Source organism: Meles meles, chromosome 21, assembly GCF_922984935.1.
Source record: "Meles meles chromosome 21, mMelMel3.1 paternal haplotype, whole genome shotgun sequence".
Lineage (NCBI taxonomy): Eukaryota > Metazoa > Chordata > Mammalia > Carnivora > Mustelidae > Meles > Meles meles.
This window is the reverse complement of record NC_060086.1, coordinates 16,448,573-16,461,661: the sequence shown is the minus strand read 5'-3', so window position 1 is coordinate 16,461,661 and position 13,089 is coordinate 16,448,573. Positions and strand designations below refer to the sequence as shown.

At 52.1% G+C, this 13,089-nt stretch overlaps 1 protein-coding gene and 1 pseudogene across 1 annotated transcript in view; both read left to right on the top strand.

Annotated features, from left to right (window-relative positions):
* Nucleotides 1–10,737, top strand: part of DNAAF5 (dynein axonemal assembly factor 5) — a 43,737-nt gene extending 33,000 nt beyond the window's left edge. Inside the window, exons 10-13 of the mRNA XM_045993452.1 lie at nt 683–833; nt 1,718–1,874; nt 3,647–3,838; nt 9,743–10,737. Coding sequence (XP_045849408.1) covers nt 683–833; nt 1,718–1,874; nt 3,647–3,838; nt 9,743–9,879 — 637 coding nt within the window. The 3' untranslated portion in view covers nt 9,880–10,737. The remainder of the gene's footprint in view (nt 1–682; nt 834–1,717; nt 1,875–3,646; nt 3,839–9,742) is intronic.
* Nucleotides 5,827–7,629, top strand: LOC123933817 (annotated as a pseudogene).
* Nucleotides 10,738–13,089: the final 2,352 nt, after the last annotated feature.

Here is a 13,089-nt window from a genome sequence, read left to right as displayed (position 1 = left end):
GCAGGACGCAGGGAGCAGCCCGGCCTCGCCCTGCAGGCGTCCCCTCATCAGTCTCCCAGAGCAGCTGGTATCTGGGACATGAGCTGCCTCTGAAACGTGCTTCAGAATATGCTCAGAAATAGGTTGACAGATTCTTTGTTGAACCAAATGTGTTTCGCCATGACAGTGGTGGCGCAGTGGGACTTGTGAGGGTGCTCAGGTGTCCTCAGCGCGGCTTCAGTGAGTTCTCTTTGTGGGGCTCTATGGCCCCCAGCCAGACCAGCCGACCAGGACGTGGGAGTTGACCGTTGAGATGACACGTCCTGACAGCTGGCAGGAGCCTCCACATCTCTGCGAGCTATGGCGTTCAAGCCCTGGGCTCAGACCCGTGGTGCCCCTCACTGGGATGGAGGGACGTGTGCCCACAGGGGATGGTTAGGGCCACACACGCAAGTGACTTTGCTGGCCTGGTCAGCACACTCCTCCTCTTTCAGAGGCAGGAGAGATAGGCAAAGCCCCTGCAGCGGGCGGGGGGGCATCACCCTGGAGGCTCAGAACCTGCACTGGACCCAGCAGAGGCCAGCAGGAGCCCTGGGAGGCCACCCCTCCCCTGCAGGGCCCCTGCCCCCAGGGAAGCCGTGGCCCTCCGCTTCTGGCTTCCCCTCACCCTGGCTCTCTCCTCTTCGCTCCCTTAACACCCCAGGCAGTTTCACCACTACCTCGACACCTTGACGAAAGACATCTTGGTCCCCAGTCTGCAGTGGCATGCAGGGAAGACTGCAGCAGCCATCCGCACGGCAGCTGTGTCCTGCCTCTGGGCACTCATCAGCAGTGACATCCTGTCGGAGAAGCAGGTGGGGCTCCCAAGGGCACCTGCCCCAGCAGGGTGTGGGGGACACGCACACAGCTGCCAGACCCCACGTTCTGCAGCCACTGGGTGGGGGCGAACATGGGTCCATGGGCGAGTTTGACCCGAAAGCAACAGCTTATGTTTCAATCATCAGGGGTTTTCTTGGGTTATATACTAAATGTTACTCTTTGCAGAGCAGAGAGCATAACCACAGGAACCTACCTGAGTTGGGCAGATCTTGGACTTTCTGTGGACTGTCAGGGAAGCAGGGCCTGCTTGCTGTCACTGTGCTCAGCCCCACATCTGCGTACGCATGGCCAGGGCCTTGCCTAGTGTGTGAGCTCCCCTTCCTGCTACGCGCCGCCCTGATCTGAGTTACAGCATCACCCAAATTTGGTTGGACGCAATAGACAGTAGCAGAGAGTAGGTAGCATTTGTGTCTCCAAGACTGTGAACAATGGATTTTTCCACTTACCAAGTTAAACATAATCGTCCAAGTCATGGAGGTTTTAAAATCAGGTTTCAGGGTTTTTTTTTTTCTTTTTTAAAAGATTTTATTTACATATTTGTGAGAAAGAGAGAAAGCGTGCAAGCAGGCAGAGGCAGAGGGAGAAGCACGCTCCCCTCTGAGCAAGGAGCCCGATGTGGGACTCAATCCCAGGACCCTGGGATCATAACCCGCGCCGAAGGCAGATGCTTAACGACTGAGCCACCCAGGCATCCCAAGGTTCAGGTTTTCTTATGTAAAATTTCCAGATAGTATTCCAGATTACTTTCTGTTTGTAGGAGAGCCAGGCTCCTCGCCTGATAGGCAAGATGCACACGGCATATCCCTGGCAGCGTCCTTGCTGGGCTGAGGCCCCAGTGCCTCATATCCTCTCATTGCAGATGCGGGAAGTGCAGGAGACGCTCATGCCGGACGTTTTAACCACCCTGGAGGAGGACTCTCAGAGGACACGATTGATTTCATGCCAGATCATTAACAGATTTCTAAAAACCTCCGGCGGTGTGGCTGATCCAGAGAAGTTCATCAAGGTTTACCCTGGTAGGACCTTTTTCTTTCTGTTCTTTTGTAGGGAAGCTAGAAACTGCTCCTTTGACTCTCGGTCAGGTTGGTGCTGAGTCCCCGCATGGCTGTGACGGATGAACCATCTGTGGGTAGATAGCATAGTCCAGGGGCGGCCTGTGCCCAGGAATTAGGGGTGCAGTCCCACCGCCTACCAGGGGTCCTGCAGTGAAGGGTGGGCACCCGTTCGTGCCTGAAGTCCTGTGTCTCTGCCCTTCTGTGGCACCCAAGTACCAGGCGCCGGTCAGATGCAGGAGCAGAGCAGCGGACGCAGAGGATCCTAAAACACCCGGGAAACCCAGCATGGGGAAGGACAGCAGGTACCCTCATTGCTGGAGGGGAGATGTGAATTCTGGAACCCACCTCCAAGTTCAAACAGAAATGCCAATGGGAACCAAGATGTGCCCGAGAAAGAGCCCAGGAGACCTTCTTGAATGCCATGCAGAGACTCCGGGGAGGGCCCCTGTGGACGCAGAGGAGCGGTGTTGGCGCTGGCTGTAGTGTCTGGACACACCCGCACTCCTACCGCCGGCCGCGGGCACACAGTGGAGCCTCAGCCCCTGTCCTTCCCTGAGCCTTGGCATGTAGTGATTCTAAGAGGTGGTTATAAGAATTCCTGGAAATGAGATTCAGCCAGGGGGCTGCTGGGTGCACGAGACTGAACATGGTAGAGAGCGGACGCCGGGAGAGGAAGATGCGCGTCTGCGGGGGAGGCTCAGGCTGTGCAGCAGAGCTCCGGAATGAGGGACGGATGGACGGCCAGCATTGGAAGAGGTGGTGGCTCAGAATGTTCTGGAATGGCAGGCTCTGCATCTTGACGAAACCCAGAGTCAAAGTCACCTTTCCCACACGTTCTTGCGAGTTTGTTTTTGGTTTTGTATTTATTTCCGTTGCAACGACAACGACCTCCAGACTCCCATCTGTGAACACATCCAGCCAGCGTGGTTTGTGGACTGTCCACACTTGTTGGGCTTTTGCTCACTTTTTAAAACAAAACCCAGTGAAAAGATGGCTCATTTGGAGGAGTTTGGGGTTACTTTAAGTCCAGGAGGATTTCCTCGGTGGGCTCCCTTACAAGCAGCTCTAGCTTCGTGCTCCCGGGAGTGGTGTATTGGCAGAAGTATGGCCTCTTGGCCGCAGAGGGTGGGTGTCCCGAGCTGCCTTCTCTGAGACCTCCCAAGACTCGGATGCATGTGCCCAGCACAGGCCCTACACGAGCCAGCTTTTCCTGAGTGAGCCACTGCCTGTGATGGCTGATGATTACTGTTTTCAGCGGCCGAGTGGTCCGGCCCCAGAGCTCAGCAGAAACAAGCCTGATGCAGGTGTCAACTGTCATGTCACCAGGCCCTGAGCGCTGTCCCCAAGCCTGCAGTTTGGGGGAGGGGGGTGTCTGTGCATCAAGGAGACGGGGCATCCAGCTGTGTGTGTGATGCCCGTGGTGAGAGACTCTGAGCATTTTGGAGCCACAGAGGGCGTGGGGCTGCCTCGCGGGTGAGGATACAGGGTAGAGCAGCCCAGGTCTGCGCACATGCACAGCACGCGCAGGACCAGGCACTCCTTGCGTCCTCCTCTTGGCCAAGTGCGGTCAAGGGGTCCCAGGACACTGGGAGCTGCTCCAGTTCCTTGTGTGTGAACACCAGGATCCCCACAGGATGTGGGTTTCCTGGGGCCTGAGGGTGAGTGCCCCCTTATGTGGGATCGGGTGCCTGCTCCCGTCCCTGTCTCACTGTCCTGTCCTGCCCTCCCTCCAGAGCTCCTGAAGCGTCTGGATGACGTTTCCCATGAAGTGAGACTGGCAGCCACCTCCGCCTTGGTCACGTGGCTGGCGTGTGTCCCAAATGACGAGGGGAAGGCGCACTACCAAAGCAACATCCAGTTCCTGTACAGAGAGCTCCTCGTGTACCTCGATGACCCAGAGGCCGCTGTCCAGGACGCGGTGTTAGGTAGGTGTGGCTTGACAGGCGCTTGGTTCTGAGACCTGTCTGGAGCACGGAGGCCTGGCCTTTTGAGCACGGGGTAGCAGGTCCACGGCCTTGGGGTCTCTTTGGACTCACATCAGTGCTGACCCAAGGGCTTTGTCTTTGTGGGGGTTATAGCCTGTAATGTTGGCCATGATAGAAAGTAAAGTTGGGAGGTACCTGGGGTGCTAAGTCGGTTAAGTGTCTGCTTCTGGCTCAGGTCATGATCTCGGTCCCAGGATTGAGTCCTGCTCAGCAGGGAGCCTGCTTCTCCCTCTGACCCTCCCTCCATTCAGTGCTTACCTCACTCATGCACTCTTTCTCAGAAGCAAATAAAATCTTAAAAAAAAAAAAAAAGAAAAAGGGGCACCTGGGTGGCTCAGTGGGTTAAAGCCTCTGCCTTCGGCTCAGGTCATGATTCCCAGGGTCCTGGGATCGAGCCCCACATCGGGCTCTCTGCTCCGCAGGGAGCCTGCTTCCCCTTCTCTCTCTGCCTGCCTCTCTGCCTACTTGTGATCTCTGTCTGTCAAATAAATAAATAAAATCTTAAAAAAAAAAAAAAAAAGAAAAAGTAAAAAGTTAAAGTTGAGAAAAAATCTTAAATATTTGTTAATTTGTTTAGAGTAACAGTAAGGGGGCGCCTGGGTGGCTCAGTGGGTTAAAGCCTCTGCCTTCGGCTCAGGTCATGATCCCAGGGTCCTGGGATCGAGCCCCACATGGGGTTCTCTGCTCAGCAGGGAGCCTGCTTTCTCCCCTCTCTCTCTCTACCTGCCTCTGCCTACTTGTGATTTCTGTCTGTCAAATAAATAATAAAATCTTTAAAAAAAAAAAATTTTTTTTTAAAAAAAAAAGAGTAACAGTAAGACCACTGTGTGTTAACATAAATGAGATGTGGCTTTGGAAGATATATTTTCCAAAACGAAGTAACAGGCTGGAAGAATGGTGTTGTTTCACTTTGTGGCTCTCGGTGAAAGCAGCTAGGTGTTCACAGCGTGGGCAGTGGCCATGATGTGTGGCACTGGTGAGGCAGGTGGAGGAAATCCAGCCTCAAGCAGGTGCGCAGCTGGAAGAGAGAGGCACCATTGCAGGTCCCTGTGGGCGTGCTTGGCTACTGCCGTGCACTGGCCAGGCGGGTGCCCATAGTGGGGACCCCAACGACGTTCACACCTGATGGTCCATCTGCACGTCACCCATGTCTAGAAGTCTCATTGATGAGTGCAGAGCTCTGAACGGTCTCGGGAAGAAAAGCTTGTGGCAGCCGTCGGGCTCACGGGGGCAGAAGCAGGTTCCCTGTGCCTGCCGTTTCTGCTGGAAAGCCGCAAATGCTGTCTCTCTACTGATTTCTGAGCAGGTGTCCTGCTGGGGGCCCAAGTGTGCCCAGGCTGACTCTGTCCTGTTGTTTGTCAGTTGGTCATTCTTAGCGGGGCATGCGGCATGCTGGCCCCCACACACCCCCTGCTCTGCCCCCCCCCATCAGCGCACATGATGCTCAGAAGTGGGTCCAGTGAGCCCCAGGGAGCATGGCTTCAGTGTCCCCACAGCAGCCACAGGAAGTGTCCTGCAGAGGCATGTAAGTAAGATTCCGATTACGAGATCTTGGAGCGGAAGTGTAAAAAATATGCCAGTAACCCAAAAGTAGTCAAGGAACAAGGACAGGAAGAATACAGAAACAGGGACAAACAGGAAACAGACCAAATCCAGCCTCGGTTGTAATCTCGTGGCATGTTAATGAGCCAAACGCTTCAGTTTAAAGGCAGGCATTGTCAAGTCAATAAAAAAATCACAACTCTAAACTAATGAATTAAGGTATAAGTTGGGTGCCAGAGGACTGACCTAATAAAGGAATTTTTAGTGCTTTGTTGAGAACATTCTTGAGGGAACTCAAGGGGTGTTGGTGGCAGCAGGAGGCTCTTGGACCCTGCCCGTAGTGAGCAGAGAGCCATGCCTGGTGGAGTTATGGGCACAGTTTTGACTCCCAGACCCAAGGTCCTGCAGGACCCCCAGGGACCCTTGCGCACACAGAGCCGCCACCCTGGGCCGTCGCAGGCAGGAGTGCGTGACTGTGTGGCATGTGTGGACAGCTTGGGCGGTATTCTCCGGGCGCCAACAGGTGGACACCCCAGTGTGCTGGCTTCACTCTGCAGCCGTACCAGGTGTTCGCGGCGGCGGGGGGGGGCGGGGGTCTGGCTTACCCGGCCAGGTTCTCGCAGACCCCACACCTTGCTCTCTCCTTAGTTTTGTAAGGAACTGCCAATCCATCCTCCAGCCTGGCTGCCCTCTCTCACATTGCCACCAGTACCCCGCGGCTCCGTGTCCTCGCCAGCACCTGCTGGGGACGGTGTTGCGGGTTTTGGCCATTCTCACGGGTGTGTGGCTATGTGTGCTATTGTTTACATCTCCATTTCTCTGGGGACATGCAAGCTGGGGAGGGGGTTGGCATCTCTCAGCCATGTTGGCCCGAGGTGTCTATTCCTCCTTGAGGCGGCGTCAGGGTCTCCCGCGTCTCTAACGTGCACCCTGTTTGCGTCAGCCGGCGTCAGGGTCTCCCGTGTCTCTTGCGTGTGCCGTATTCGGGTCGTGTGGGGTCAGGGTCTCCCGCATACTCTGTGTATGCATACACTGTGCTCGCGTGTTCATGTGTTCTGGCGTTCTCGTCGAGAGAACTTACAGACATGCAGGCAATTTCAAGAAACCAAAAGTTGTTGCTGCTGATGGGGAAAACCAGGTCCTGGACTTGTTAATTCACAGGGATGGGGATTTCAGGACCTGGTTGGCACTGAATCAAGGAAGAATCCATCATGAAATGCAGGTTTTAAAAAGGAAGTGGAGAGAGACCAGGATGTTCAGTGACGACGAAAACAGCTAAAGGAAGCAGAACGAGTACTGACCACGGTGTTACCTGGAGGGACTCACGTCAGTAGAACAGGCCCAAGAAGGTGGCTTCTCCTCGGAAGAAGTGACTCCGGTGCCCTAGGATGGCTGCGAGTCCTGCTGCATGTGCCCACTGACCTGGGTCACAGGAGACCCACGGAGCCCGTACTCGGCGGATTTAGAGACAAGAAGTGGATTATTGGGTCTTTGATGCTGTAAACGGTCCCTTACTGGGGGACGCACTCACAGCAGGCTGATTGTTAGATGTCCTTGCTCCACCATGTCTGTGGCAGTCAGATGACATGAGTAAATAAAAATCATCACCACATGCGGGGTCACCGGTTCTCTCCCGAGTTTCCTTCGGGATCCTGTAGCTCTTGCAATTTCATACGTCAGTCCATGAGCCATGTGGAGTTCATTTTTGTGAAGGATATAAAGTCTGCATCTAGATCCTTCCTCCCTCCCTCCCTTCTTTCCTTTCTTCCCTCCTTCCTTCCCTCCTTCCTCTGGATATCCACTTGTTCCAGACCATTTACAGAAAAGGCTGCCTTTGCTCTCGTGTTGCCGCTGCTCTGTTACCAAAGATCAGAGGACCGTGGGCCCGGGTCCACTGTGGATCCATATCAACTGTGGGTCTGCGTCTGAGCTCTCTCTTCTGGTCCACCGAGCTATCTGTTCTTCCAACAAGACCACGCTGTCCGTTTCTCTGGGGTTGTGGAAAGTCGTAAGTCAGACTGTGTCGGCTCCCTTTCCTCCAGGGCTGCACTGGCCACTCCGGAGCTTCGGTCTCTACACACAGACTGTAGACTGAGTTGGTCAGTATCTGCAGAATGACTTGCTGGGATTGTGATGGCCTTAAAGCTACAGATAGAGTTGAGGAAAACTGGCGTTGTGACAATATTAACTCTGCCTATCCATGAACATGGCTCTCTCCATGTATTTTATTATGTTTTATTTTCTTTTATTTATATGTTACCTTTGTTTTATTTGCGCATTATTTGTTTTATTTGTACATTACCTTTATTTAAAGATTTTATTCATTTGAGAGAGAGAGAGAGAGCAAGCACAAGGGGAGCAGCAGAGAGAAAGGGAGAAGCAGACTCCCCACTGAGGGGGGAGCCTGATGTGGGGCTTGATCCCAGAACGCTGAGATCATGCTCTGAGGAAGACAGATGCTTAACCGACTGAGCCACCCAGGGGCTCCGATCACGTGATTTTCTTTGTCAGCCTGTTGATGGAATGGATTACATTAATTGATCTTTTTTTTTTTTCAAGATTTATTTATTTATTTATTTGACAGAGAGAAACAAGATTGATTGATTGATTGATTGATTGATTGATTGCTTTGACAGTAGTGAGAGAGGGAACACAAGCAGAGGGAGTGGGGGAGAGAAAAGCAGCCTCCCCACAGAGCAGGGAGCCTGATGCGGGGCTCCATCCCAGGACACTGGCCAAAGGCAGACGCTTAACTGACTGAGCCACCCAGGTGTCCCACATTAATTGATGTTGAAATACTGGACTAGCCTTGCATACCTATAGGATAAATCCCACTTGGTGTTCATGCCTAACTCTTTTTATACATTGTCAGATTCGATTTGCTACTATTTCGTTGAGGGTTTTTGCATCTCTGTTCACGAGAGATAGTGGTTTATATTTTCTTGTAATGCCTTTGGTGTTGTACTGGGGTCATCCTGGCTCTGTAGACTGAGTTAGGAAGCTTCCAACTTCTGGAAGAGTGTAGAGAATTGGTATCATTTCTTCTGAAAGTTTGGTAGAATTTACCAGTGGACCCATCTGGGGCTGGTGCTTTCTGTGTTGGGAGGTTAATTCTTTTTTTTTTTTTTTTTAAAGATTGTATTTATTTGACAGAGAGCTCTTGCTGAGCAGAGAGCCTGAGGAGGGGCTTGATCCCAGGACACTGAGATCTTGACCTGAGCCGAAGGCAGAGGCTTTAACCCACTGAGCCACACAGGTGCCCCGGTTGTTAATTCTTGATTCCATTTCTCTGATGTAGGTCCTCTGTCCTGTGTGTCTTTCGGGACCAGCCCACCTCCTGGGGTCCTCGTATCTGTGGGCTGCAACTTGTTCAAAGGACCAGCTTTTGGTTTTCTTGGTTTTCTTTATTGATTTCCTGCCTCAGTTTCACTGATTTCCACTTAATTCTTATTCTTTTCTTCTGCTCATCTTGTATTTAATTGTCTTTCTTTCTGTAGTTTCCTAAGGTAGAAAATTAAAGGATTGATTTTTAGATCTTCTTGTCTCACAGATGCATTTGATGCTGTAAATTCCCCTCCAAGCAGTGTTTTCACTGCAATCCACGAATTTTGTGTGTTTTCCTTTTCATTCAGTTCAAAGTGGTCTTTAGTTTCTTTTCAAAAGATTTTGTCTCTGACTACTGCGTTATTCAGAAATGTGTTCTTTATTCTCCAAGTATGTGGGGATTTTCCAGTTGATCTCCTGTTGATTTCTGGTTTAACTCCATTATGGTCTGAGAGCAGACATTGTAGGACTTCTATTTTCTAAATTTGTTACGGTGTTTTTCATGGCCCAGAATGTGGCCCGCCTGGTGAGTGGGCCTGGGGGCCGGAGAAGAGTGTGTGTTCGGCTGCTGTTGGATGGACACCTCTGCAAACTCTGTCGTGGCTCCTGGCAGATGGTGCTGCAGAGGTCAGCCGTGTACTCGCTGACCTTCCACCTGTGGGTCTGTCCACTGGGATTGGGGGGGAAGTCTCGCCAGTATGGATTCACCTGCTTCTCCTTGCAACCCTGTCCATTTGGCCTCGTGTAGTGTGGTGCTCTGTTATCAGGTATGTCCATATTAGAGATCATCATGTCTTCTCAGAGAACAGACCCTTCCTCACTGGGTCACGTGCGGCCACTCAGTCCTGGATAACTTGCCTCGCGTTGCAGTCTGCTCTGTTCCTGGCTGTTTTAACTGGGCTGTGAAGCTTATTCCCATAAGCAGCAATGGTTTACTATTGATTCCTGGCATATTGAGGGTGTGTTCCTGTTTTACAGAGGTCCTCAAAGCAGGCAGCATTCTGTTCCCTGAGCTCCTGGTGAGAGAAACGGAGGCTGTCATTGAGAAGCACCGCTCCCCTGCCCATTGCCAGCAGCTTCTGCGGTACCTGCAGGCCCTGCCGCTGGCCCAGTGAGCGCGGAGCCCAGACCACGGAGCCAGACCCAGCTCCTGTCCTTCCCACCACAGGAGGGTGCAGCCTTCAAACCTCGAGACGCGACACCTGCTTGTTGACAGCCTGAGACGTTCATGAGCAGGACTCCAAGAGCAAGAATGTATTCCCTAAGAAATGTGCTCAGGGTTTTCCTGAGACGGAGCTCCAGCCCAGGAATTTCAGAAATAATGTTCACTGTGTTATTTATACAGTTCATTGACTGCTCTCCCAAAAATCTATAGGTTATTTGAAATTAAACCTCACTGGCATCTGCTCACACTGGCAGCCCGAACAGCCTGTTTGTTTCAAAGCTTCGTGCACCTGCTACGCTCTTGAGTTAGGATTTCTAACCTAACCCCACCCCACCAAGACTATTTCTTTAAGCAAAGGTTATTAAAAAGAAATTATTCTTTCCTTTGGTTGTGTCTACTGAAACAGTATCACAGTGAACAGACTAAAAGGAACTTGACATTTTATCAATCAAATTTTTCCTGTTTAAAATATTCTGAAACTCAAAATGTTATATGGATACATTCGGTCATGTTTTTTTCTGCTGTCAGTAATGCAAACAGTGTTGAAAATAGAATACTTACTCAGATATAATTTTGGTTGCTCTCTTACAAGTAGGAGTAAAGTATAATTGGGCTTTATTCTCTAGCACTTTCTACACCCAAGTGCCTAAAAAAATTTCATTTTAAATGGGTATTATTTCCACAAGCCAAATATTTATGTTAACACAGGGGGGTAAATATTGTGTGTATTTTCTAACAACCAGATATTAACATTTATGCTTAAGTGTTTGAAAATGTAATTAAAAATATTTATTATAATTACCTTGTACACCTGTCTTAATGTGTTTGGTAGTTAATTGACGTTTTTAGCGTTGCTCATTTTTCCTTAGATTTAACCTCTCAGTGATGCCGGCCTCAGGAATTACGGGCTGCAGGACCGGCTCCTCCACTACGCGGTGCAGTGCCCTCTGTGGACACCAGGTGGCAGGGGCTGCAAACCCTGTCAAGAGGGCGTCCGTCGGAAAGCCTGGCTTTTGGTGGGGGTCAGTAGGCCTGGACAAAAGGTGGGACCCGAATGTGCACCACAGACTTTGGTTACTGCCCCCAAGTCTCATGGGGGTGCGCCCCCAGCCTGCAGTGACAGCTGCTTTCTCCCTGCGGAAAGCCTCCGGAGATGTGACAGGGTATGAGCCCGTTCTGAGTGACGGCAGCTGTGGAGGCTTAGGGTGCCCTGGGGGACCCACCAGTTCCCTGATTGCCCTCTATATGCTCTGCTGTTTCCTTCCTCAGCATCACCTGGAAACCTGCAAGGAATGCAGATTATGGGGTCTCAGCCCAGATCTGTGGTGGGCCCGGTGGCCAGCCCTCCAGGGGATTGATCCCCTAAACTGGGGAGCCCCACACACTTTGATGTTCAGCAAGAGCCCCATGTTCCATTTTGGATCAGCCACGAAGGGTCACAGGAGCCAAACGGAAGAGGCCGAGACCTTGGCTGGAGGTCACACGCGCAAGGCAGGCGTGGTTGGACACTGGCATCGGTGGCTGGCTGCCAGAGAAAGATGGGCACGGCATTCCAGCTTCTGGATGTCTCTGAGAGGAAGCATTCTGAGCATCGCAGGGGTCAGTGCCACCCGGCATGGCGTCTACGGGTGGGTGTGTTCAGAGAAAGACACAGAACCTCAGCTCACAAAAGTTAGCTAAACACCTGAGAACCAGCATGTCCCTCTTCATAAGATTTTTAAATTCTTGGGGTGTCGGGGTGGCTTGGTCAGTGAAGTATCTGCCTTCGGCTCAGGTCATGATCCCGGGGTCCTGGGGTCGAGTCCCATGTGGGGCTCCCTGCTCAGAGGGAGGCCTTTTTTACCCTCTGGCCCTCCTCCTGGCTCATGCTCTCTCTCCCTCTCCCTCTCTCACGCAAATAAAAATAAAATGTTTAAAAAAAAATTTTTTTTGAAAGTCGTCCACGCTGCTCAGTTAAACCAGCAGCTGTCTGTGGTACATTAACCTTCCGGCACAGGTGCAGGAAAACAGGGACGTGTGGGATGTAGCCCCTGAGGGTTGGCAGCATTACCGAGACCTACTTAGGCACTGTGACAGTCACCCCCCACTAGGTATACAGTTGGGTGGGAGTCAGCAAATCTTCAGAGCTGTCTTCAGACACCTGTGTCACCCGGAGAGCGTCACCGAGCCCGAGTGCAGCTGACCCCTGCCTGCGTTCCCGGCCCAGCAACCACTGAGCCGCTCTGTCTCCAACCTGGCGTCTGTTCTAGATGCTTCACGTACGTGGAATCATCTCTGCAGTCTTCGGAGTCTGGCTTTTTTCTCGTGCCACAGAGCTTTTTTCTGTTTTGTTTTTTAAAGATTTTATTTATTTGACAGAGAGAAATCACAAGTAGACAGAGAGGCAGGCAGAGAGAGAGGAAGAAGCAGGCTCCCTGCCGAGCAGAGAGCCCAATGCGAGGCTTGATCCCAGGACCCTGAGATCATGACCTGAGCCAAAGGCAGAGGCTCAACCCACTGAGCCACCCAGGTGCCCTGGCACAGAGTTTTTGAGGGGATTTATTTATTTGTGCGGAGTTCAGGGGTCAGCAACCCCTCTCTCTGAAGGACCAGATAAACCTTTTAGGCTTTGAGGTCTCAACTCTGTTTTCCGTTCAACCACTGATGGGCACTTTGGGTGAGGCCATTGTGAATAGAACTGCTGTGGGCTCTGTGACCCGTGTGGGCATGTTTCCACTGTCTGGGGACTCCTCAGGGCAGAATGGTCTGTGTATTTGATATGTGTTTGTAGCCCCTGACGGATCGAGGGATCGCTGTTTTCAACCGCTCGGTGGAAAGATGCTTGCCCTACAGTTCACCGCACACACAGCGTGTAGTTTGACGAGTCCGGACCCACGTGCAACCCATGACCTCCCACCACCCCGAAAGTTCTCCCTCCCCTCTCCTGCAGCCCCGCCCCACCCCAGGCGACTGTGGTCTGGTCCAGGTGCTACACAGCATGCCCTGCACGTTCTGGACTGACGCAGCACATGTTCACCCCTCGGTGTTTTGGCCTTCTGTTGTGCAGCACAATTATTTCGAGCTGTGTCCACGCCGTAGCGCCCGTGGGTGGTGGCACGGTCCTCGCTGTTGCTGGGTGGTACCCCACTGGCTGACCACACCCCAACCTCAATTCGGGCTG